Source organism: Camelus ferus, chromosome 11 (genome assembly GCF_009834535.1).
Source record: "Camelus ferus isolate YT-003-E chromosome 11, BCGSAC_Cfer_1.0, whole genome shotgun sequence".
NCBI lineage: Eukaryota > Metazoa > Chordata > Mammalia > Artiodactyla > Camelidae > Camelus > Camelus ferus.
Genome location: NC_045706.1, coordinates 27,679,170 through 27,705,755, shown reverse-complemented (window position 1 = coordinate 27,705,755; position 26,586 = coordinate 27,679,170). Strand labels below are relative to the sequence as shown.

Sequence of the window (26,586 nt, the reverse complement as noted above, 5' to 3'; positions counted from 1 at the left end):
TTTCCAGGGCCACGGCAATGAGCGATTAACCCAAAAGTACACTCAAATATTAAATTTGAATGTGAGAGAAAAAAGCCAAACATTAAGAAAATCTAAACATGCATGCCGAATATTTCTTTCAATTATTTGTTCATTTTCAAAATGGAAACAATTCATATAACATAAAATTTCACACAGAAATTCTCAGTTTTAAAGTGTATAATTCAGTGGTTTTAATGTGTTCATGAAGTTGTGCAACTATCACCACTATCCATTTCCAGAATGTTCCACCACTCCAAAAAGAAACTCTGTACCTATTAGTAGTCACTCCCAAGTCCCACCCTCAGTCCCTCGCAGCCACTACTCTACTTTCTGTTTCAAAAGATTCATCTATTCTGGCCATTTCATATAAACGGAATCATACAATCTGTGGTCTTTTGTGTCTGGTTTCTTTCACATAGCATGTTTTCAAGGTTCATCCATGTTGTAGCATCTATCAATAGTTCATTTTTTTATAATGAACAATATTCCATTGAATGCATATGTCACAATTTATCCACCATTCCTTCATTTAAAAAAGTTTTAAACTGTGGCAAAATACACATAACATTTACCATCCTAACCATTTTCAAATGTACAGTTCAGTGATGCTTAGTATATTCACATTGTTGTGTGGTCATCTCTAGAACACTCCTCATTTTGCAAAACTGAACCTCATCCCCTCCTCCCTCCAGCCCCTGGCAACCACTGTTCTACTTTCTGTTTCTACTAATTTGACTGCTCTACCTACCTCATATAAGTGCAATCATACAATACCTGTCTTTGTGATTGGCTTATTTCACTTAGCATTAATGTCCTTAAGCTTCATTCATGTTGTTGTAGCATGTGTCAGGATTTCCTTACTTTTTAAGGCTGAAAAATACTCCATTGTGTGTATGTGTACATGTGTGTGTGTGTCACATTTCGTTTATCCATTAACAGACACTTGGGTTATATCCATCTTTTGGCTTTTGTGACTAATGCTGCTATGAACACGGGTGTAGAAATATCTCTTTGAGACTCTGCTTTCAGTTCTTTTGTGTATATATCCCATAAGTGGCGTTGCTGGATCACATGGTAATTCTACGTTTAATTTTTTTAGGAATTGCCATATTGTTTTCCACAGAGGCTGCACCATTTACTTTCCCATCAATAGCGCACAAAGTTTCCTGTTTCTCCACATTCTCACCACCACTTGTTATTTTTTGTTTTATTAATTTATTTCCAAATGAGCATTAATTGAGTACCAACTACACCAAGGCTCTGCTATATACTTGGCAGAAACTAGAACTGGTAAGATGTTAAGTCACAGTCTCCCTGCTTTTAGGAACTCAGGGCATGATGGGGGAAATAGACATGGCCAAGAGAAAGACTAAAATGCAAGGTGACAAGTGTTTAATAGAGATGGAACAAGGTTTTGTGTAAATACAGAGGAGGAAGTGAGGAATTATTGGGGGCAGCCTTTACCTAGAACCTGATATTCAAGCTGGATATTAAAAGGAGCAAGAGGTGATCAGGTAGAGGCAGAAGAGTAATCCAAGCGGACAGAGGAGCACAGAGCTGATGGCCAAGATGGCCTCCAGGATGCCCCAATTATTCTCAACTCCCGGTAGTTAAGCTCTTGGATAATCTTGCCCTTATGCACTGAAACACTGAAGAGTTCTGACTCATAAAGCCAATAGGATATTGTGAAAATGATAGTATGTGACTTCCAAGTACACGCCATAGAAGACCTTGCGGCTTCCTGCCTTATTTCCACTTGGATCTCTCACTCCAGGGGAAGTCAGCCGTCATGTCTTGAGGACACTCAAGATGCCTTCTGGAGAGTCCCAAATGAAGAGGAACTGAAACCTCCTGCCAGCCTGTCAGCACAAGAATGCTAGCATCTACTGGCCCACCAATGGAGGAAGCCAGTCCTCCAGCCCCATTAAGCCTTCAGATGACAGCAGCCCTGGCCAACATCCAACTGCAACCTCACAAAACCCCCTGAGCCAAAAACACTCACCAAGCTTCTTGCCATTTCCTTATCAAAACCACCTCAAAGCCAAATAATATATATTTGTTATTGTTTTAAGCCACTAAGTCTTGAAATAATTTGTGACACAGCAAGAGACAACTAATGCAGCTAGAAGCATGAGAAGACCTGGTATGCTAGAGAAATGGTGGCATGAGATACCACAGCCAGAAACCCCAAGTTTACAGAGGCTTCTGAAACATGTCCGTGTAAGGGCATGGCAAGGGCGCCATCTGGTGGAAGAAGGTGTGCTTAGACATTCCTGTCTTTCCTCTTATTTTTCCAGCTTGTTCTACCTAACGTTTCCCTCTAACACTTCTCCAAGGGCCACAGTGAAGTTCAATTATGTGGGCCACATAACCCCTTGCTTATAGATGCAAAAGCTAACTTCTGAAAATGTTGATTTAAGGTATTAATTATCCTCTTTGTCTATTCTATTTTCTCCCTTAGTCTCTCTCACCTATCTGCTCTCCAGGGGAAAACATCCATGGCACCAGGATTTGAATCAAAAAGTGAAGACGCAGAATGCTGGAGAAGGGAAAGAAGGAACTAGGAGAACTTGATTATGAAAAATCAGAGTAGGTCTTGGAAAGCAGAGTCCAGCTGACAGTCTCTAGCTACCAGGGGAAGACTTTGCTCAGTGATGTTGGCCATGACTTTTGTCCCCTTCTGGTCTTTAGAGCCTTCCTATATCTTCCAATGTTCTCCCCAAATAATGTCTGGGAGTTCTTGAATGATAACCCTCAATTCTACAGCTGCCAGGAGAGAGAACTAATAAAACTATTAGCCACAGTCAGCCCAAGGTCAGTGGTCTAGGCAGACCCAAGGAGGAAGGATTGCAGAGAAACTGAAATTTACCTTTGGAGTAAATTACTGATGGTGGAATTTCAGGTAAAGATACTGAAGAAAAATAAAATTCTTTTCTCTACTTCTCTCCTAGTCTCATTCTAAAGAAGGAGAGACAGAGTCCAGTAGACTAGCCTGGCTCCGCCACAAAGTCAGACTCTAAGAAGACTCATTCCTCTAAGAAGCAGGGGGATTTCTGAAGATGATTCAGTGGTGTATGGGGGATTTGGATATGTCTGTGTTCTGGCTGTTTGGAGGGGGAAGTAATTACTTCTGGCTGGGGCAATCAGGGAAGGAGTGCAGACATTTGACTTCTGCTTGGATGAATGGGTTGGATTTGGACCCAACGACAAGTGGGAGAAGCGCACTCTACCAGGGCTCACAGCACAAGCAATGCAAGGGGACCCTAGTGCAAGGGGCACTTGAAGGTAACAATGGAGGAGTTCAGTTGACCGAAGTTGAGGCTCCTGAAGGCGAGTAGCAGGGGATGAGGCCAGTAAATGCAGACTAAGGTGGTGGTGGTATGGTTGGGGGAGCCAGTGTCAGATGACACATGAGGTTAAAATCCCAGCTCCCAGCTACATATTGGTGAGTGACATTTGAAGTTCCTTTGCATATCTCAATTCCTCATCTGTGAAATGGTGATAACCCTGGTAGGGTTATTGGAGGAGGACTAGATAAGTTAATGCCTATAAACAGCTTAATCCAGTGCCTGCTTTCGGAGGTAAGCCCTTTGTAAATAAATGCTAGTGTTACTAATGCAAAGCCATCGGATGCATGCGTAAAGAGCGATTAACCGGGCAACGAGGCGAGAAGTGAGTTGAATTGGGAATGGCTTGCCCAGGACCTTTTATACAGTAGATACTCAGGAAACTTTGAATGGGATTGCATTCTTTACTAGATATTGGGCACGCAGGGTATGATTTCTGCCTTTTGTAAGCTCATGGTCCCCAAAGGGCGAGGTAAATGCCAAAGTTCGTGGGGGGATGATGTAGACGTAAATTCTTCAGTTTAGCTTCTCTCCAACTGTTCCCTTTCGGATCCTGAGCGAGGCATGGGTAGTGAGGGGTAGTGTCCACAAGTGCACGCTCCCAGGACTTCGCAGGATTTTACGAACCGTGGTGGGCAGGACAGAATTGAGCCGGGCCACTGCTGAGAAAGAAAACCGCGCAGGCGCAGCACAGATGAGGGCGCTCACCTGTTCTAGAGCGGGCGGAGCTAAACCCAGGAGCGGGGCCGGAGGCGGGGCGGACGCGATGACGTCAGGGGGCACGCCGCGGTGCAAGCGCGTCCCGGAAGCGGCGGCGGCTGCGGCGGCGGGGAAGGCAGTGGCGGAGGAGGTTTTCAGACCTGCGACTTCAGAGCGGCCCAGGGAAAAGGCGCGTTGTCGGGGTGGGGCGGGCCTGAGGAAACGCTCCAAGGCCCAGTTGGCCCTACCAGTGCCCCCTGGCAGTCCCCGCCCCTCCCTCACCGACCCAGCGACCGGGTAGGTGAGGTGCCACCTCCTCCTTACCCCGGTGTGTCCGCCGACGGTGCGGAGTTGGGGCCAGGGCGTCACGAGGGCCGCTCCCTTCTGGCCCAGCGACCTTGGGCGTGGCCTTCCCTGATCTGGGACGCAGGGTCCCAGCAGGCTCCCAGGGCCGCAGAAGTGATGGTTCGGCCCTTGCCAGCGCAGACCTGCTTCACACCTTCGTGGGCTCGTAATTCTTGCCTGCTCTGGGCCTATTCGTCCTACCTCCGCCTGTGGTGATTTTGGGTTACTGGTGGCCCCTTTGTCACCTTCCCCTTCTCCCCCCAGATCGCAACCCATTGCCTGGGACTGGGTTTTGTTGCTGTGCACCGAGGTTCTACCTCCTGGTTTACTGCTTAGCGTTTGGGTAGGACTGTGAAATTAGGAAAGAGGGTGCGAGTTCCTGTGGCTCTTACCGTCAGAGAAGGGAGAAGGGGTGTTATGAAAGCGATGACTGCCCCGTGGGGTTCAAGGAGAGAAAAGAGGAGGGTAATAGGCAGGGATGGTTCAGGAGGTTGTTGAGAATAGAAGGGAGAGGGAAAGGTTAGAGGATGCAGCGGGGTAGGAGAAAGCTCTGGAGTCCTGGACGATGGGCAGGTCATTCACTCATTCAGTGAGCATTTATTACATTCCCACTGTGTGCAGAAACAGTGGTGAATGGAAGACAGTCTTTGACTTGGTGGAACTCAAAGTTAAGAGGGGTAGGCTGGCAAGAAAGCAGGGAGTTTTACTTTGGTGTGTTAAATGCTGTTATGGTGAGTACATGATCCTTTGGGAGCATTGGGGAAGGTCTCCCAGTCCAGTCTATGGGTGTTGGCAAAGATTTCTCAGAGCAAGGAAGTGATGTATAAGCTGGTACCTGAAGGATGAGTAGGAATTAACCAGGTAAAGAGCAAGAGAAGAGTATTTCAGGACATCGTTTCTCTTGAGACCCCAGGCTGCCTCCTGTCAGCAACCATGTGTGCTGGGTCTTGATAGTTTACACGCTTGATGGATCTGTGGGGGAAAGAACATTAGATGGAGAGTCAGAAGAGCAGGATTTTATACAGTTGACTTTTAAACAACAATGTGGGGGTTGGGGTGCTGACTCTCTGAAAGTCAAAAAGTGGACTATAACTTACAGTATGCCCTCCCTACCTGCGGTTCTACATCGTGTAGAACAATAGTATTTACTACTGGAAAAAATCTGCGTGTAAGTGAACCTGTGCAGTTCAAACCTGTGTTGTTCAATGGTTAGCTGTATCTGGGTAATTGACTTCACTTTAATGAATGTCAGTTTCTTTCTCTATGAAATAGGCTTTCTACCTGTAGCCCTGCCTACCTCGTAGGTTTATTTTGGCATCAATGAAATAATGCAAGTAGAAGTGTATTGGGTTTGGAAGTGCAATGCAAATGTCAAGAATTATGGTTACAGGATGCAGACCTCAGAGCGTGAGGGGTATGGGCCGGAGGTGAGCCCCAGCGTGATTCCCGAGGCTCCCCCTGAGCTTCCACCTGCTCCTACCAAGTCCCCAACGTTTGATCTTTTCAACTTGGTTCTGTCCTACAAGAGGCTGGAAATCTACCTGGAACCCCTGAAGGACGCAGGTGATGGTGTCCGGTATTTGCTCAGGTACAAATTTTATTTAGAATTGCTCTGACCTGCTGGACCTTCTGCCTTCCTGCTCTGTAGTTGTGCTAACCATTTAGGCAGTGGCTGGGCTGTCCTTTCTGCCCAGAGGAGCAGTTCTGGGAGGTCCATTGGGCCTCTGGCTTATTCCAGGCCCACACTGTGTCTCAGGCCCAGGCACTGGGAACCATCTGGCCTTTCCCCAGGGTTTCTTTTTTGTGGCTGAATAGGCTCATACCTCAGGACTGCTAGCTAGCCCTGACCGTCAGGCCTTCTATATCTAGAGCAGGCTTTTTTCCCTTTTCTCCCAATATTAGCATAATTAATATTAAAATTAAGATATAATTTTGAACATAAGCTAAAGAAATACAGATACCTTATGAATAATCAGGTACCATTTTCACTAATCCTTTAGGATTATGGATCACAAAATTTTTGTTCCTGTTTTGCTTTGATTTTCATTCTTGGTAATTTTATTTTTTCTCCTTTCACCTTGCTTTATTTCTTATGTTGCAGTATTTAAGTAAATCAACTGTACTTCAATTTAAAAAATTACAAATGTGTACCATACTGCTCTCTAAATACTTCAGTTTGTAGTGACTTTTAAAAATAAAGTAATGTCATACCTAACAAAATTAATGGTAATTCCTTGATATGGTCCTATACTCAGTTCATAGGCAGATTTCTTCAGTTGTCTCAAGAATGTCATTTATTATTGTTTTGGCCAAAGCAGGTTCCAATCCAGGACCGTGCATTCTGTGTGGTTATCAGGTGCCTTAGGTCTTTCTCAGTCTCCAGTGGTGTCTTTCATGACACTGACTTGCTTGAGACTCTGCTGACTGTCCTGGAGAATTTCTTACCTAGATTTGTCTGATTGCTTCCTCCTAGTGCAGAGTGGAAATTAAAGGTTAGATAGATTCAAGTAAAAAAAAATTTTTTTTTTTGCAAAGGTCATGTGTTCCTAATACTGATTTGTAATAGGAGTCACATAAAACCTGGTTGTCCAAAAGAACAGACCTTCTTAGTACAGACCTTCTTCATTAGAGCCTGTGAGGGGGTTTTAGGGGTCAGTGAACCTCCTGAAAATGCATGTAAAATTGCATCTGCACACATGTGTGTTTCTAGGGAGAAATCTTGTTTGCTTTAGATTCTTGTGAGGGCCTTCAGCCTTCTAAGATGCCTGAGAGAAATAGGTAGGAGGCAGAGTGAGTGAAGTTGGGTTAACCTCTCAGGGTGCTTTAGAGTATTCCAAAAGGTGCTTACCTCAGTCTGGAAATAATGGGAGGTTTATTTTGAACTCTGGCCAAATTTTTCTTCTTTACCCCAGAACCCCATTAATTTATGACATTATTCATAGAGATGAGCTAGTCAGTGTTCCAGAGCAGTGTTCTCTACTTTTAGATGACTGTGCTATTGGTAAGGGGTAGGGAGATGATGTAAGGAGGAACTTGTTTTGTAATCCCACCAAGACCAACAAGCTGAAATGAACTTTGGTCTTCCTTAGGGGAAGGTGTAAACTCTGGAGAGCACATGGCTGTGCTTTCTGGTGTTTTTTGCTGTGTGTGTTAGCACACGTGTGCATGCAGACGTATGTATGTATGATACATGTGTGTTTTGCCTTTTTGTGGCAAAGCACAAAAGTTAAATATATCCTGCCCTTCTCCTTTTCCAGCCCTGGTCGGTTAGCACTTCTTGGCACTACTGTGTTAGGTTTTTTCCATTTTATGAAATTAGAAATCTGCGCATGTGGTGGGACTGATTAAAGCTGAGTGGAGGAGGAGCATTGGGCCTAAAAAGCCCCCAGGAGCTGTGGTCTCCGAGCCACAGGGAGTTGGAGCACTGGTCTGTGAAAGTGGCTGTCAGATTAGTTTGTGCCCTTGATTGTTCTTTTCTTAGTAAAGAGGATTTGACTTTGAAGAGGGATCTAATCTTGAACTTCTATTAGGTCTGAAGCCTAGAGCTGCAGCAGATTTTTAAAAGACTCCTCTCTTCTGGGATCAGCTACTCCAGTAGGTGGGTCTCCACGACCAAAGTGTCAGTGAAGACATGAGATAGAATGAGAGAGGCTTTAAAGTCAGAGGGACCTCAGTGGTTATGTGATGTTTTCATTTCTGAAATGGGATTGGCCTTTGGCCTGACTTTTAATTTGCTTTTACCCTAGTAGCAGCTAGTAGATGGTTCTGGGGCCTAATGAGGGTGGTTACAGTTGGAGTGTACGGACTTTGAAGAGAAAGGAAGAGAGAGAGAAGAGAGAGAGGTCGTTTTACTCCCTTACTCATAACTCTCATTAAAAAAATTAAAGCAGCTCATAAATTAGTAACCTTGTTTAGTAACTGTGAAATTCCCCAATTAGAGCAAAAGAAAATGCATTGAAATTCTGAATACACTGCAGCTTACCTGTTGATTTTTCTCTTTGACTCTTCTCTTCTGGCTCACCTTACATATACTGACACTGCTCTTTGGAATGAAGGTATCAGTGGCTTCATCACTACACTTGTGCTCCATTTTCCCTATTAAATGTCCTTTATCAAGGACTAAGCCAGCAGCATTTGCTTGTCCTCAGCAACCCGCGTCTGGTTTTCTTCCGTCTTTGGGGGCTTCTGCATTGCTATTTGCTGATGGTTGGAGCTGGGTCTGTGTTTGCGTCTCTCTGTTTCAGTTCATCTTGGGCGTGTTTGCTGAGCAGATGCTGACCCTTGTTTTGTCTTCGTTTTTTAATATATTAAGATGAAATATTTATTAATTTTTCTCCTTTGGAATTAGTGTATGTTTAAAAGAAACTCCCACAATTAAAGAAATAAGAGAAAGTCACAAATGGAGTCAAAGAAATCCTTCGCATTTTGTTCCCTTGATTTCCGTGTTAGATGAATCTTACACAGTGAATACATATTCTTATGAAATCGTAAAAAGAATATGTTACATGTCAACTTTATCTCAATAAATAGAAAGAATAAAGGAAAAATTTAAAGAGGAATGTCATCAACACCTCTTCAAGAAAATAGAACATTGCAAAACACAGGTTAGACAGTATTAACTGGGTTATAACATTAACAGATGATGTTATAAATTCTTCCTCCTGGGAGAAAGTTCTACAGGTCTTCTGGTTCTGAGAGGATATCTTTTCTCACCCTGGGGACTAATGTGTGGCCTCAGCTCCACTCCCAGTCACCTGTCCAAGTGAGAGGCCCCTTTTTCATTTCTCCCTGATCCTCTGAGCTCTAGGTCCTCCTCTTGCTCCTAGCTTTGATGACCCACCTGTACACCCATCTCCCCTTCCCGGCTGGAGGGGCGGCTGTCTTCAGTGACCAGGACTCTTGTGTTGTAGGTGGCAGACGCCGTTGTGTTCCTTGCTGACCTGCCTGGGCCTCAACATCTTGTTCCTCACCTTGAATGAGGGTAAGAACTGCTTCTAGGGACCAGGGGTCTTTTGTGAATGAATGTGGGGTCGAATTTCAAGATGCAGCCCTGTGTTAGGGAGCCACCTGTCTTGCCCTGGAGTTAGCCTCCCTCCGTGTCTGCTTGATGTCAGAACATGGGCTTGGGAGAGACCTGCTCTGGGCTAGAATCCTGGCTGGGCTGCTGGTGCAACCTCAGGCAAGTTCTTTAAACTTGTCTGTTTAGGCCTCATTTTCCTCATCCCTGAAGCACTTACAACAGTGCTTTTCTCAGAGGGTGGTTGTGAGGAATGAGATAATCTACGTGTAGCACTTACTCAGTTCCTGACACGAAATAAGCAACCAATACATTATAACTATTACCGTTCCCTTCTTGACTGAATGCTGATACATTGACCTTTTCCCATTTTGGTTTCCGGGGTCATTTGGGGACATGACATGGGGTGAAGGTAGAGGAAAGTGAGCTGACCAGGGATGTTTGCCATGTCTTTTGCTTTTCTCTGGCTCAGCAAGTGAGCCTGGTAGGGGCTGCTGGGCAGTCACTGGTGGTGAGGGGTTCTGTGGCGTGAAGCCTTTGAGGCAGATGTGTGGACAGGTGGGTAGCTGTAGGGGTCATGGGTAGTGATGTCTTCTGGGAACCTTTCATGATAAGATATTCTGTTATCCAGCCCTTTCCCTGGTTGGAACTGGCAGACGGCCACAGAAAAAGCCAAACCCCTCAAGGGAAATGAGTGAAGGGCCTGGGACAGAATGTTCTGAGGAGCTGGGTCCTTTTTTTAAGGCATTCATTGAATTCACATTTCTCAAGTGTCTCCTTTGCTCCCTGTGATTTCAGTGGGTTGAAAATAAGCCCAGTTCACATAAGACCTCATCCTGTTTCATAGTACTTTTCTTTGCCTGGCTGAAACTCAGACATCCTTCCCAGGCTGTTAGGTTTTTCTGAATACATTTCCAAAGTAAATCAGTTCAGATGACAGACATTTAACAAGCACTTCCTCTGCGCCCAGTGCTCTGTTAGCTTGCTTTGGGGGTACCATGTTAACATGGAAGAAGTTCCTTCTTTGGATTTTCTTTTAGCCTCACCATTTCTCAATGCACAGTGGTCTGTGGGATCCTAAACACCAAAGGAAAAGCTTCTGATCTGCCCAGTGGCCCAGAGGTCAGAATGTTAGGCGTCGGGAGCTCCCAGCGGCCAGATTCCAGGCACAAGTCACCTGCTGTGTGCTAGTATAGGGCTTTTAATATTTAAAAAAATGTGTCTGGGGCTATGGTAGTGACCAAGCGGGCAGAGTCCCAGTACTCAGGAGCCTACATTCATGGAGGAGCCAACGACCATACCTGTAATCTGCCATGTGGTGATAAGTGTTCTGAGAAAACTAAAGCCGGGTTAGGGGGCTGGTGAGTGGGCAGGAGATACTGTATCATATGGGCTGATTGGGGAAGGTCAGGCAGAGCCCTGGGGGAAGTGAGGAAGTGAGCCTGTGGACACCCGGGTGGGCGGAGGCTCCAGGTCCTTGCTGCCTGTTTATCTGCAGTTCTTTTACTCCCATAGGTGCCTGGTACTCGGTGGGTGCCCTGCTGATTTCAGTGCCCGCCCTGCTGGGCTACCTTCAGGAGGTTTGCCGGGCGCGGCTTCCTGAGTCTGAGCTGATGCGGAGGAAGTATCATAGTGTGAGGCAGGAGGACCTGCAGAGGGTTCGCCTGTCCCGCCCCGAGGCCGTGGCTGAGGTGAAGAGCTTGTGAGTATGGAGAGGGCCAGGGAGGTGAGGGGTGATCACCGCACAGCTGCCACCACACTGAGTGCTTGCTGGGCACCAGCCACTGTACTGGGCAAACCATGGATGTTACCTCCTTTCATCTTTTTAACAGTTCTGGGAGGTAGCTGCGATGATTATCTTCCACTTATGGTTGAGGAAAAAGGTTTACCCTGGAAAGTGGCCACGCTGGGATGGGAATCCAGATCTAGCTGATTTCACAGTTTAGGGTCTTGACTAAGTACATGCAAACATAAGCCACTGCCTGGGTTCAGATCCCAGCTTTTCCATTTACTTGCTGTGTGACATTGGGCAAGTTGCTCAGCCTCCCTGTGCCTCAGGTTCCTCATCTGTTACATGGAATAATAATAGTCTTACCTTATAGGTTGTTGTGAAGATTAAATGTATCTGGTGCCCAGGAAGTGTTTAGTATTAGTCTTTGTCACTAAACTATGGAGGAACTTCCTAGTTGTGACAGAGCTGGTACTTCTCAGGAAGCACCTGAAGACTGTTGGGTGATATTAACTGTAACAATTTTAGTGGCTCTCTTGACGTACAGCGGGGGTTCTCATCCCTTTCTGGGCAGCAGAGGCTCCTGTGGAGCTCCAAAAAAAAAAAAACAAAAAAAAACCCAACTTATTAACAAGCTGGGGTCTGGGCCCTGCCCCAGAAATTCTGAGTCAGTTATCTGGAGTGGGGCCTGGGTGTCTGCAGTGTTTCAGAAAACCTTTTTACTTTGAAATGATTTTCAACTTACAGAAGAGTTGCAAGAGTAATACGAAGAACTTGTGCCCTTTACCCACATAGATCAATGATTAACATTTTGCCACATTGGCTTCATCTATCTCTCCTCACTTAGACGTTATTTTCTTTTTCCTGAACCATTTGCAAGTAAGTTACAAACATCATGCCTGTTTACCCCAAATACTTCAGCATGTATTTCCTAGGAACAGGAACATTCTTTTCCATATCCACAGTCCTGTAGTCAAAATTAGGACATTTGTATCAATTTCTCCTGACCTAGGATCCAACCCAGACTCGTACATTACATTTAGTTTTTATGTCTCTTTGGTCTCCTGTGACCTGGAGTAGTTCCTCAGTCTTTGTTTCTCATGACCTTGACATTTTAAAATAGAACACGTTTATATTTTGTAGAATTCCTCTCAATTTGCAGTAGTTTAGTTCCTCATCATTAGATTCAGGTTTTGCATTTTTGGCAGAATGTGACCAGTGATGTTGTCATTGTATCATATCAAGCAGTGCATGATGTTACTGTGTTATTATGGGAGATTCTGACTCTGATTACCTTGGTTAAGATTTCTTCACAGTAAGATGACCATTCATTTTATCCTCTAGAGTTAGTGATCTGAGGGGGGATACTTTGAGACTTTGTAAATATCTTGTTCCTCATCAAACATTCACCCACTGTGTTGAAATCCATTAATAGGTCTTGCCTTCATCAATTTATTACCATGATGGTTGCAAAGGATTTTCTAATTGTTATTATTAGCTGGCATTCTGTAAGAAAGAGCTTTTCCTTCTTACTTAGTATCTATATGAATTCAAGATTTTTTGCTTTATTCAATGGGTTATAATCTGTTATTGTCACTATTAATTTTGATCTTATATTGTCCTAGATTTGGCAATGGAGCTCTTTTGAACTGGCCCCTGTATTCTTTTGATACATCCCCATCATTTTTGAGTGGTTCCTTATTTTATGGAGCAACAGGATGTTCAAATTCATCTTACCTGTTCCCTGTCCTAGCTCTCGAATCATCCATTTCTCCAAGGAAACCCTTCAGAAACCAAGATCTGGGTGCTCGTTGCACAAGTGTGTGCTTGATGCTTTTGGGGTGCATCCATTAAAAAAAGACAAACCTTCCAAGTGAGTCTCCCCTACACCCCAGGTGGAGCCACATTGATCTACATCCTGCCATTTATCCTCACAGTTCCAGTGTATCTGTGAGGTGGGTACCCTGCTCCTTATTATTATAGAGGAAAACTACATTCTTGGAAAAGTTAGGTACCCAGCCTCACACCAACAGCTAGGAAGAAACCAAAGCAGGAACCTTAGCAAGAGTTCCAAAAAGGGGGCCAAAGTGTATGAAGTTTCCCCTGAGCTCTCTGACCCCTCCAGTGGGTCTGAAGAGACTGGCCGTCCCTTGCCAGCTGTGCCTGTGAAGTCCTGGGCTCTGCTGCCCCAGAGCTCTGTCAAGCCACATGAGCCAGTGAGGCTGGGCGTGCAGCTTACACAAGCCCCCCCCCCCCCCGCCCCCGTGTTGTGTCTGCAGCTTGATCCAGCTGGAGGCCTTCCTGAGCCGCCTGTGCTGCACCTGCGAGGCTGTCTACCGCGTGCTGCACTGGGAGAACCCCACCGTGTCCTCACAGTGAGTGCCCCTCTGCTCCACCACCGGTCCTGGAGGCCCCCGGGCAAAGCCAGCTGCCTTGGGAGAGCCCCTGTCGCCCTAGCTCAGGGGAAGAGACCCTTAGGCTCCTGTATGCAGACCCACATGTGGGCTGGTGGGCTTGAACGCACTGCTTTTGTTTAGACACTTTTTCAGTGTGGTAAAAATACTTTAATGAGAGAAAAATAGCTCGCCATTAATCTCCCACCCTGCTACAGCAACTGTTCTCACGTTTGGATTGCCTTCTAGAGTCTGTCATATACATATGCTCTGTAGCTCATAGTGTATGTGAGGTTCCTTTTTTAATTTTCCACTTATCGTTGTATTATAAGTGGTTTTCCACATCCTACATAGCTTTTGGAATTACTTGTAACACCACATTAGTAAAGATGGTGATTATACTGTAATTTATGGAGCTATCCTGTTATGTATTTAGTCAGTTTCTGCTTTTTAATTATTACTAACCCTGTAGTGCCTGGTTTTATGGGTTTAGCTATAATCTTTTGAAATTCTTTTCCTTAGAATAAATTCTAGGATGGAACTATTGGATCAAATGAAATGAATGTTTTTGAGGCTCTTTATAGATGAACAATAATAACAACTAGTATTTGTTTGGTCTTCCCTCTTCCCCTGGTGCCAGGCTCTGTGCTCAGTGCTTTGCATGGTAGTGTCTCCACCTTGGTAGTGACTCTTTGGGGTCACTATTTTAATCCCCACCTTAACGTGTGGAGGAAGTAACACTCAGAGAACCAGGTGGCTTTCGTAATGTCACACAGCAAGAAGTGGCAGAGTGGGATTCTGTCTTATTCTAGACCTGGAGGAGTGATGTGTGTTGAGCCAGCCTAGGTGGCCCCAGCCTTGGCCACCGCTGCTGCCTCACCTGTCAGTTGTTACCAACCGGTGACCTGTTGGTGGTTATAAATCCTTCTTCCTCACTTTATTTTCCACTTGTCTGATTAGCAGATCTCGTCAGTTTATTAATTGTTCCCAGAGTTGTTATTTGCCTGAACCCCTAGATGAGTGTGCTCCAATCCAGTTTCCTTCTTTTTTTTTTTTCCTTCTAATACTTAGAGAGTTTTGCTTTTCATATTTACATATTTAATCCATCTAGAATTTTTTTAACATTTTGAGTTACAGTCATTTTACAATGCTGTGTCAAATTCCAGTGTACAGCACAATTTTTCACTTATGCATGAACATACATATAATCATTGTCACTTGTTTTTTCGCTGTGAGCTATCACAAGATCTTGTATATATTTCCCTGTGCTATACAGTAAAATCTTGTTTATTCTACATATGCCTGTCAGTATCTAAAAATTTTGAAATCCCAGTCTGTCCCTTCCCACCCCCCCACCCCCTTGGCAACCACAACTTTGTATTCTATGTCTATGAGTCCAGTTTCCTTCTGATCTTATGAATTCCTGATCCTGTGGTTCCTCTCTGTTGATCCAGATTTTATGGGGCTCTTCTGGGCACGGTTTGCATGCTGTATCTGCTGCCGCTGTGCTGGGTCCTTGCCCTTTTAAACAGCACCCTCTTTCTGGGGAATGTGGAGTTCTTCCGAGGTAAGCCCTGGAGAGTCTGACAAAGGTGGGGCCCAGGCCAGCCAGCTCAGGGCTGGTTAGGCTCCTAGCTGATTGTCTGTTTGCCGTTCTTTCCACAAGGGGGCAGCACCACACTAGGGTCATCCCTTGGAGAGTGGTGGGTGGTGGGCTCTGACTCAAATGTTAGGTGGGAGACAGGGGAGGCTGCTACTAGGGGTTCCTCTTCCTTCCCCAGGCAGAGGAGTCATTGCTTACATGATATAGTGGCTTCTGGGAGATGCGGGAGAGATGTTTTCCCAGTGTTGCCACCCACCTCCCAAGATGCAGCCCCCAGGAGCTGCTGCCTCAGTGAGCAGTGAGGCAGTGCGGCAGTCTGGAGAGGCCTTCAGTCATAGAAGCCTGGGCCTGTACATATGTTTGGGTGATTGCTATACTTGTTTTCCTCCCTGTGGTTGGAAATTAATTATAGAAGCCATGATTTATCAGGCACTTACTACATTTAATCTTTCTTAAACAATCTCATGGGGTAGGTGTTGGTATATCTGTCTTGTTTATGAAGCTTAGATTAGGTGACTTGTTCAGAGCTAGGAGGGAGACTCTTTCCTTTAGCAGAGAGTTGGGTACTGGAGGAGGAGGCCAGCTCGCTGCAGCAGTGGGTACCCTAGGGTTCCACTCATTCCATCCTGTTTCTGCCTCCCACCCTGTTCTGCCTGCCCTGGGTAGTGGTGTCTGAGTATAGGGCATCTCTGCAGCGGCGGATGAACCCCAAGCAGGAGGAGAATGCCTTCGAGAGCCCGCCACCGCCTGATGCTGGGGGGAGGGGCATCCTGCCCGACTGCACACCTGTGCCCACACCCACAGAGGTGAGCCCCCGACCATCAGGGCAGAGCCTGCTGCGGGCAGGTTGCCTGGCCTTCCTGTTACCAGCTTGTTTGTACTGCATAGCTCCTGGGCTGGCCTCTGTGTAGTTTCTGCTCCTTCCTAGGCCAGTCTCCTCTGAAGTGCTTAATGATAATAATAATAATTACAATAATAAGAGCTACGCTGTGCTTTATTGAGTGCTTACTCTGCCATTCCGGGTACTTTATAGGCATTAACCCCATGAGGTATGGGTTATTTCTGAGAATGAGATGATTCTCCTTTGCAGAGGAGAACGCTGAGGCACAGAGTGGTTGTCCAAGGGCGGCGGGGCCAGGAATCCGACCCAGGCCCTGTGGTCCTAGAGCCGTGCTCTCGGCCGCTGTGCTCTCCACCGCTGTGGGTTGTTTCGTACCTTGGCCCCAGTCTGTCTGTCCCTGCTAGGTTACAGAGAGCTTTCTTTTTCGTGACTTCCTTCTTTCTGCAGTTGTGTCATTTCCTCTGGGGCAGGAACTGTTGTTTTGAGAAACCTGGATGCTGGCTCAGGGGAGATGGCCTCTACCTCAGGGCAAGGCTGTCATAGAGTCTCTCTCCCCAGGACCTCACGCCAGGCAGCGTGGAGGAGGCTGAGGAGGCCGAGCCCGATGAGGAGTTTAAAGATGCAATTGAGGTGGGTGGCCTTCCTGGCACCCTCAGCTGACCAGGTCAGAAGTTGGGTGGTCTGGGAGCCATGTGGCTTCCCATGTTCCAAGTCTGGGTTTTTAAAATTCTCTTTTATCTAAATGAGAAGCTGAAACTTGCTCTGAGCTAGAACTCACTGGTTGAACGGGTGCCACTGAACCTCTGCCTGTCCACTTGTTGACCTAGTCATCTGTCCTGGATGCCCAGGGCAGGGGTGGCTCTGGAAGCCTTTGGGAAACGCCCTCCTGAGGGAGGTGGGTCATTTACTGCCCTGGCTGGGGACTGTGGGCTTGATGCATCTGATGTGGGGAAGGCAGGCAGATTGGAGGAGGGCATTGCCTGGGTCTCTGACTGCTCTTCTGCAGGGTGAGGTCTGTAAGATGTCCTTTTTGAGGGCAGGAAGTGGAGGGTTGGAGAAGGTGGTTGCATGGCCAAGTGCTCGGTCAGAGAAAGTTAAACAGTCTTCCTGGTTTTAGGACAGTGGTTTACATGGGTAGTTTGCAAAAGTGTTTTATTTAGCATGCAAAACTTTAAAATAATTTTTGGAGCCAATATTTAAAAATGGAGAGATTTTAGTGAAAACTCTGGATTTTCAGTTTCTCTAAAAAATCAGAAGCTCTGAGAGCCCTGAGTCTACAGCAGCGAGTATAGCTGAGGAGTGACTGTCTCCTCTAGAAAAGTCACAGTCCCCACCACTTCTTGTTATCCCTGTTTCATGAGTCCTAGTGATGGTTACCATTTATTGTCACATTTGCACTATGGCTTTTCTTACAGTAGGAGATCATTTCTCTTTATGTCTCTCTGTAAAGTGGGAGATACAAGATATGGAGATCTTGTGAGTTTTTGCCAGGCTGATTTGCACCCAGCCTGCTTTACATTAGCCTCGTCCATGGGGACATTTACGTTTTCAACAGCTAAGATTTCCCCAAGACTTGAATATATGACTGTGGACTCTGAATCTTGATGGTGGTGGTAGGGAATATAGATAGAGCAGGGGCTTTCAGTCATTTTTGTTCATGACCTACAGTAAGGGACACATTTTACATCTTGACCCAGTTCACGCTTATGTCTGTGAAATACATAAAACTTAATTGAGACACAAGTTTCCCAAAAAACACCTTGTAAGGGATATTTTCTTTCCTGTTCGAGTGTGTTCTATTAAGATAATGACCCACCAAGTTAATTTTGCTCATTCTGAAAGACAGTAGTATGCAGCTTCTCCCAAGCTTTTTTGATGTTGGGATCCTTTTATAGGGGCCTCTGTTAACCTTGTCTTTTGGGATGTGCTCAGACGAATTCAGAATAGCACTTCGCTTGGGGTCCCCCTCCCAGCAGCTTCCTCCTCCTTGCTATCTCTCTCTCTGTTTTCTTTCCTTCTCCCCCGCACCTTGGGAGGCAGGAGACCCGCTTGGTGGTGTTGGTAAGTAGGAGCCTTGGTGAGGTGGGCAGGGGCTGGCCAGAGGGAGGGGGCCAGGCTGGCGGTTGCCACGCCTTGTGGGTTCTGCTGCGCACACAGGCCCCGGAGCCCTGCCACGAGGCGGGCAGGACTGGAAGGAACTGTTCCTGCAGGAGGATGATGAGGGGACCCCATGCCCAGCAGAGGACGAGCTGGCCCTGCAGGACAACGGGTTCCTGAGCAAGAATGAGGTGCTGCGCAGCAAGGTGTCTCGGCTCACGGAGCGTCTCCGCAAGCGGTACCCTACCAACAACTTCGGTACGGCCTGGGGAGGATGGGCTGGGGCGCCCTTGTCCCAGTGCCAGAGGAGCTGGGTTTAATGAGAGCAAGGAGTAAAGCTGTGTCCATGGGGCCCTGGGAAGGTGGCAGATGCACAGTGGGACTCTCGAGGGAGTGAGCGTGGGTTCCCTCTTGTGCCTCTGTCCTTATCAAACCTTACTGAATCTTGTGGAAGGATAAGGAATTCACTTCCGGAAATGCCACTTCAGGACGGTAGAGGTGTGATCCTGAGACAGGCAGAGCCACGGCAGGCAGGGCTGCAGAATGACCAGGAACTGACTGTGGAGTCCGATAGCCCGGTGCACATCCCAGCTCTGCTGAGTGTCCTTGAACAAGTTATTTAACTTGCTTGTGTCCAGTTTCAGCTCTGTAAAAGGGAGATAAAAAATGTTCTTACCTCAAGTATTGTTGTAAGTCTCGAAGAGAGAATGCCCATTAAGTGCTGGCACAGTGCTGGCTGGTACGTAGTAAGTGCTTAATAAAGTTCACTGTTAACGTGAGGGCCCTGGTCCATCCTGCTGGTGCCCAGGAGCCTGTCTGGATCTTTCTGACCTGGGTGGAAGCAGGTTGAAGCAGACAGTGTCTTTCTCTGGACATGATAGATCCCTGATGTCCCTTTTCTAGAGCCGAGTTTGTAGATTGGCCAGTTCTTATTTTAATGGGCATGGGGCTGGTCCAGGAAGGTGGAGAAGGGCAGACGACTGTTAACACAGCTTGTAGACCTGGTTCTGATCAGGAGGCGGGAGCCAAACCAGGTAAAGTTACAGCTGAAGCCTGGAGAGCTGGTGACTAGGGAGTCACCCTGGACCTGAAGCAGAGCCTTGTTTCTGCCTGGTGTCAGCTGACAGGGAAGAGGATGGTGTGGCTGCACTGTGAGTTGTGGGGCTGTGCCCTGGGAGAAGCCCTGGGGTTTATCTTGAGGCATTTGACCCCAGGCGCTCAGGGCCTGCCTCCCTGCCCCTGCAGCAACCAGGGCAGTTGTTTCCTGAGCATTAGATCTCCTGGACATGCTTTTCTTTCTGCTCGGTGAGTGCCCCCAGTCACTCAAGATCCCTTTCTTTTATTCGTGATGATCGCTGACTTGCGGAGCATTCTGTGTTCAGTGCACTTTCATGTACGTGGTCTCATTTAGTCCTAACGGTAGATGTGACAGGAGCGGGCAGTTCTGATGGGCTGAGAAGCAGCCAGGTTCCAGAAGTCCCAAGTGGCACTAGACAAGAATTAATACTCTTGCTCTGGCAAATGATACTTTTATGTCTATGAATTTTAAGTAAAGTCTTCCACTTTACAGGTGAGTAACCTGCAGTTGAAAAGAGTGATTTGCCCAAAGTCTTTCAGCCAGTACACAGTTGAGCTGTGATCCAGGTCCTCTCATCTGACTCCCATGTTCTTTCTAACTCATCATCCTCTCCTTGCCCTGTTGTCTGAAGTGCCCTGGTATTATCCCGTTTCTGTATTTGGTTCAGATAATCCTTGCCAGGATGGGTGAAGGCCTTTCGGGTTCCCATGAGGATGGAAAGGCAGAAAATGCTTCTTTTCCTAAGCCCCCCGTCCATTGACTACTTGCTATCCCTTCCCGAGATGTTCTCGAGCTCTTGGCCATGAGAGCAGGTGTAGCAGCTCTGGTCTTGGGTCTGCCTGCCACATGCCGGATGAGTGAGCTGCTTTGGGGGCCATTCTGTTCTGGCTGCCAGTGGCTGATGGGGTGCACGGAAGGAGTGAGGACAGGCTGCTCACGAGCTTCTCTGTGGCCTCCGAGAGGGAAAGTCCTAGTGGAAAGGGCCTCCTCTCTCCTGGAGGCTCCGTGACTTGCCGTGGCTGGGTGGTCTAGGCTACTCCCTGCTTTCTCTGCCCGCATAGCATCATCACATGGTGAATCAGGACTTTGGAAATCGGGGCAGGAAGAGTTGGTAGGTTTCAGAAGGGAACAGGGGTGCTCTCCTCCTCCTTGTGCCTGCAGGAGCTGGTGTCAGCACACCGAGCCCTCCCTGCCCCAGGCCTGTGCCCTGGACTGCCTTGAGGTGCTTGGCCTTGATACTCCATCCAACTGAGAGGAATCTTTGGACATAGGCCAGAGTGTCAGTCTTTAAGTAGCACCTTTCCCCCATCCCATGCCCCTGCCTTCCTTGCTAAAGAGAGACAGAGGTGGGCTGCCTTGCCCAAATTCTGGGTGTGGGGGACAGAGGCTTGGAGCAGCCTGTTTCCTGGGTTGGCACCACCAGCCAGTGGCCCTGGCTGTGCTCTTCTCTCTCCTTTCCTCTGCCAGGGCCCCGAGCTGACTGACAGCAACAGCATTTACCTTAAGCCCGCTGGTCTCAGGTTTCTCCTTGCTCTAGCTAAGGCCCCTCTTTTCTTGAATGCAGGGAGTGTCCTTCAGCATGAGCTGCAGGGGATTCTGGCTGGACAGAGGAAGGACTTATGTAGCTGTCAATATCACTGGGTCTGTGTGTGAAGGTGAGACCCGGTGCTCTGTACCTCACCAGACAGGTGTCTGGGGAGGCCTAGCGGTGTGCCCTGAAGCTGATAATTGCTCTGACCAGGTCATAGGAGGCCTTTGGACCCCAAGTTCTGGAAACCTTCAGTGGTTTTATCCCCTCTCAGGTTTTTCTAGGACCCAATTCAGCTTCCTTCTGGGCCCACAGCCCTTGGTTGGTCTTTCTGGTACCCTCTTGGGAGTACCTGCATGCCTGCTGTGGCCCCCTTGTCTTTTCTCCCCTGGCTCAGTGCCCCCTGCCTGGGTGGAGATATACATTGAATCAGTCAGGATTCCTGGGGCAGCCCTTGGAACCTTCATTGTTCTCATTAGCATTTGCTTCTGCGTCTGGAGTTCCTTCAAGTCATAAGGGCCTACTGTGGCCTTTCCTCTCCACCATCCTTTTGATTTCTTCACTCACCTGCGTGTACCCTCTTCATCAGACTATGTCCTTTTGCAGCCCACCTTTTCCATCTTGAATTTTCCTGGAGCACAGCTTCTTTTTGGCCCATTTCCCTTGATGTGACCTGTAAAAGAATGATTGGTCCCTCCTTCCCCATCCTTCATCTCTTCTTACACCCCCTTGCCTCCTCCCAGCCGTTTTCTAAGCTGCTGTTGACTCCTCTGCCATTATCTGAAACCTTGTCATCTCGTCATGTCTGGTGGTCTAGGCAGGATCTCTCTCCCAGCTCTACCTTGCCCTATCCTGCACACCACTCAGCGCCTGTGCCCCTTGCCCTGCAAGATTTCTTGGAAGGTGCCTGGTTCAGAGCTTCTGTCTTGGAGTCTTCAGGTGACAGAAAGCATCTGGTGTTTTAGGAGGCATTTCTCTCTTTAGCTGTGGGTGGAACATTTGTAAGGAGACACTCAGAAGGGGTCGTGTCAGGCAGGTTTCATGTGAGATCGCTGGATGCCTGTTGACAAGTCCCTGCCAGCTTGGTGTGATTTCCAGGGGCTAGGTTCTGCTGGATGCTCTTTGGTTTTGGCTGGACTGACAGGTGAGGCCTCTAAGTGCCAGGAGGGAGCAGGGATGGCAGCTGTGTACAGATAGTCTGGGACATTGATTCCCAGTAGCCATCAGTTTTCCTTCTTAGTTGAATCCCTCCTTCTGTCTCTGGATAAGGACTTAGCTCACTTCTCCCAGCCAAGGAGTTTGGGCTGGGCTGACGTCCTGAGTGTCCCCATTTAAAAGAGCCAGGAGCAGCTGGGAGTTGAGAGGCTAGGTCAAGGCTGAGCTGCTGCCTCTGTTTCTCAGGGAGCTGCACGAGCTGCTCGGCCACTTTCTCAGTGCTGAAGAAGAGGGTAAGCCTCCTTGAGGGTGTGTTTGTGGGGGACTTGGGACAAGATATATCGATGAAGTCTGGCTCCTCAGGCCACATGGGGCCTGGGGTTTCAGGTTTGCTCAAATGAGCAGGTCTCCCCCTGCTCCTCTGCCCACTCCTCCAGCCTTCTGGTGGGATGTTCTGTTTGCTCTCAGTCCTGCCTTACTCGGGCACCTCCCCAGTCTCACTGTTGTTCCAGGTTCCTTGGGTGGGATCAGCTGGTGGAAAGGAGGGGGTTCCTGGGGGCTCTAGCTGCCCAGGGGTGGGGGATCTGATACTGACTTTGGCTCTTGTGTGCAGCGGAGCTGCAGTAACTGTGGAAACAGCTTCTGCTCTCGGTGCTGCTCTTTCAAGGTGCCCAGGTCCTCCATGGGGGCCACAGGTGAGTGATGCGGGCTGGGGGTCCAGGCTGCGGGTGGGTACGCCTGCTTCGCATGTCCTCTGAGAGGGTGCTGCTTGTGGGACGGGAGCAAGGGTTCAGTGAGCGGTCAACGGAACTCGAGATCTCCATCTCCCTTTAGCGAATGAAAAATGGAGGTATCTGACACATGGGCAAGAGTATGTATAACGAATCTGAATTATGAAGCATAATAATGAATACCTGTGACCGCTCCACTAAAGTCACAGAATAGAGCCTGAGCACCACCCCAGCCCCCCAGTGCCACCCACTCCTGCCTTCCCCAGCGACACCGCCGTCCTGAATTTTACTCTTTTCTCATCACCTTGGTAATGCTTTTAACAAAATAAAAAAGTAATTTCTTTTCCTTCTATAAAAGCATTACATACTCATTGTAAACAAAAAAGCCAAAAAATAGAGATAAGGCAAAGGAAGGAAAACATTCCTAATCTCTCCCAGAGAGAACTGTCCTGCAGTCATTAATGCCATCAGACACACAGGATAAAAACATACGCACGTTCTAAAAAAAGTGGGAGCATGTGTTACGTACTGCTTTGTAATATGTTTCAATGTTAAATGGAGTTTTTTTTTTCTCCATCCTTTGTCATGCTAGTACCATATGCTTATTCTAGAAGATTTGGAAATTACTATACAGAAGAAGAAGAAAGAGAAAAATAATCTTGTAATCTTACCACCCAAAGATGATAACCACTGTTAAAACATTTTGGAATATTTTCTTCTGGTATTCTATTGAAAAAACATTTAAAAAGTTATTCTCCTGGTGCCAAAATAATTTCTAATGCATAGAACATCTGGGAGAGGCCTACTGGTGTCATGGTTACCTGCAGAGTCCCCGGTTCCCATGGAAAGAGAAGTTGCTGAGGGCAGGCTAAGGAGCTGGGTCAGGAGGATGTAGGCTGGGCGATGGGTAGTCTGTGTGGGGCTTTGGGGGGCGAGGAGGTGATGCTAATAGTTGGGGCCATGAGCCAAAGGACATGAGGAAGCGTCTCACCAAGTTCTTCCTCCTTTTCAGCCCCTGAAGCCCAGAGGGAGACTGTGTTTGTGTGTGCCTCGTGTAACCAGACCTTGAGCAAGTGAGAAGAGAGAGGGGCCAGGGGTCCAAGTGGGCGCCTGTCCCTGGGGCCAGCAGTAGACCTCACTCTCCCCACCCCTAGCTCTGTGTGGCGTGTGCTGGGCAAATGTGGCCTGAATGCTAGGTAGGCCTCCCCTTCCTGTCCTCACCGTCTCCGGCCGGGCTCTAGAACTGCTCTCCACCACTGCCGACGGCCAGTAATGGCCGTTCTCGAACCCTAGATGGGAAGGAGCCCCTGGAGGGACTGGTGTGTTTGCTCTACTCTGCCCTGGGCCAAGTGAGTGGACAGGGCTGGGCAGGGAATATAAGCCAGGGGGCAGCTGTGAGCCAGGCCTGGTCTTAACTGGGCTCTCTGAGGCTCAGGGCATCTCTGGAAGCCTGGGAATTCTAGGCCAGAGGTCAGAGCTTGGGAAAAGAGATTCTCCCCTGCTGGTTTTTGGGCCAAGCCCCTGGCCTTTGAGAGCCTCAGAAGGGCTTGTGTCATGCCCCAGCTCTACTGTCTCGATATCCCTCCAGGCGTCAGGATCTTATTTCCCCACCAGAAGGTGTGGCCAGGGCTGACAAGACCAAAAATACTTCTAGAAACAGGGTTGAAGTCTCCGAGTTTCCCCAGAGGAGGATGGGTCTGGGAGGGCCTGGTAGAGTCTGTTAGTATAAAGCAGAGCTAAACATGGGGAACCCCCACAGCTCAGAGGGCCTCAGACCCACCTTGCAGAGACTTTGGCTTACAGAATCTCAGGCCACGTCTTCCCGTGGTGTCTTCTGCTCCACTGGGTAGGTGCCAGGCGCTCAGAACACTCCTGCTCCCCTTGTTCAGAGCCTCAGGCACCTCCTCTGGCTCAGAGTCACACTTCCCCTGCCTGGCCCCTTGTCCCATGGAGAATGAAATCAGGTGAGCAGAGCAGAGGTCCTGAAGCCCTCGGCCCTAGGGGGCCTGGGAAGTGTAGGATCCCACTGGGCTGGGTCCCAGATCCCAGGGCTGTACCCCAGCAGGACAGTCTCAGTTAAGGGCTAAGGCCACTAAAGGTCCCCGTCCTCTCTCCAACAATTTCACGTTCACTTCTGGGCTCTTAGGGGCACAGTGTCTCTCCCTTTGCCATGAGCGGGCTCAGGCACCCCTTCCGTCCCCCAGGAGCTGGCCTGCTGTTTTGAAGTATTTATTTATTTATTGCGTGGTTCCTGGGAACACATGGCACAAGGAATGGAATGAGGAGGGTGGGGGGCTTCTCCTACCCTTGGATGCTTCCCTGGAGTCATGGGCTGCCTGGGACCCAGAGCCCCTGGGAGGTGGAGACATTTCTATATGCTGAGCAGGGACCTGAGGAGGCAAGCTAGGGACACAAGGAACATCTTAGGCTGCTTTCTCTCCAGGCCAACCAGTCTAGGAGCTGGGGGCCTGCTCCAGGCCAAGGGGATGAAAGTCCCTGGGGAACCAGGCAGGCCTTGGTAACCCCCTTCCTCAGGTTCCTTTGTCCTCTAAGAGGTGAGAGTTACATACCCCCACTTTATTTACACTGGAGAGGAACTAAAAGGATGTCTGTGTATATGGAGAATTGTCAATAAAAAGGCCTCAAGCTTTCTATGTCTTTGTCCTGGTCCTTGCATGTACTCTCTCCCTGAGGCTAGAGAGCCAGGTTCCCCCCACCAGCACCAGCCAAGTTTGCAGGACAGGGTGGAGGGGCCGTGGAGGCTGAAGTCAGGGTGTGAACTGGGGGTGGGGGAGGAAAGCCGTGCCTTGTGCAGGAGGTGCTCAGCACGGTGTTTGTCGGATTGAATTGAGGCTCCGTCTTGTGACCAAACTGTGAGGGCCGGGGCTTGGGGTTGTGACCAGAGCTTGGTAAATACTAAGCAATGCAGGCTTTAGAATGGAAAGATTTTAGCTAATCCCTCTGAGAAAGCAGAATAGGAGCAGCCCTCAGGGAGGCTGAGAAGCAAGGGAAAGAGGATTGGCTGGGAGATGGGAAGTATAAGCAGTTCTCTGAGAGCAGGGCTGTGGGGGGTGTTTACTGGGTGCCAGGCACTGTGATGAGTGCTTTACACACATTTTCATTTAATCCTCAACATGGTCCTATGAGGTAGGCACTGTTTTTCTTCCCACCTTACAGGGAAGGAATTGAGGTCCAAGGAAGTGGCTATGAAAGGCTTGGCATGGCACTTTGCAGACCAGAGCTTGATCTGAGCTGTGTCTTCCAGGCAGTCGGCCTGGGGCAGTAAGGAGGGGAGGGAGAGACCCTACCCTGGAGTTGAGGTTGGGTTGCAGCCACATCCTCATGGCTCCGTGCATGTGCCGGAATGTCCTCACAGCACACTGTGAGGCCTTGATCTGGTCTCGATGGGATTCTGCCTAGCCCAGAACCTTCTCGTATGAGGGAGCCCCACCAGTTCCCAGTGGGCCCCAGGAGGCAGGGAAGCAGCCAGAACTTTGTTCTGGCAGTTTTTACAGAAGAGCATGTTCACTTTAAAAAGTACCAAAGCAGCCTCAGCAGCCTGGTGTTCCAGAGGAACAGTAAAGGTGCTGGAGGAGTGGAGAATAGGGCCTCTGAGCAGAAGGGGCCAGCAGTGACAGCGCAGGCCCAGGAAGGAGGTGGCCGGGGCTGTGCCCGGGCTCCTTGTGGAGGGCTTGTGTCATGAGTAGGTAAGTTGGAGGGATGCTCAGAGATCACTCAGTCCAGCTTCTTACTGCGGGAGCAACACCACATCCATTTGAAGATGCGTGTTCCCCACAGCACTGGAGGACAGAACTAGAAGAGACTTCCCTTAAAGCAGGAGCAGCCTGCATTAGCTCGGGAGACTCCCAGTGGCAGTGAGGCAGGTGCTGTGATGGGCCAGCTCCACACTGGGCCTTCCTCTACCACTGTCTGCAGCCACGCTGGAGTGAGTTGCCCCAGGGGCCTTGCCCCTAGGTCTTTCTGTGCTGCTTTTCTCATCTG

General features: G+C 48.3%; 1 protein-coding gene across 10 annotated transcripts; it reads left to right on the top strand.

Moving 5' to 3' along the window:
- Positions 1-4,017: 4,017 nt before the first annotated feature.
- ZFYVE27 (zinc finger FYVE-type containing 27) lies at positions 4,018-25,238 on the top strand. Of its 10 annotated transcripts, none has more exons than XM_032491154.1 (13): positions 4,018-4,257; positions 5,803-6,000; positions 9,323-9,393; positions 10,945-11,131; positions 13,438-13,533; positions 15,006-15,118; positions 15,821-15,960; positions 16,554-16,625; positions 18,036-18,056; positions 18,206-18,350; positions 22,100-22,146; positions 22,467-22,548; positions 23,597-25,238. In XM_032491154.1, exons 2-13 carry the CDS (start codon positions 5,804-5,806, stop codon positions 23,659-23,661), a joined length of 1,236 nt encoding a protein of 411 aa, XP_032347045.1. In that variant the 5' UTR covers positions 4,018-4,257; position 5,803; the 3' UTR covers positions 23,662-25,238. The 10 variants fall into 10 exon arrangements, 6 of the variants coding, with proteins under 6 accessions (XP_032347045.1, XP_032347044.1, XP_006185149.1 ...); XM_032491153.1 differs by lacking the exon at positions 23,597-25,238 and adding an exon at positions 23,177-23,336 and having other exon boundaries at positions 4,149-4,364; XM_006185087.3 differs by having other exon boundaries at positions 4,151-4,364.
- Positions 25,239-26,586: the final 1,348 nt, after the last annotated feature.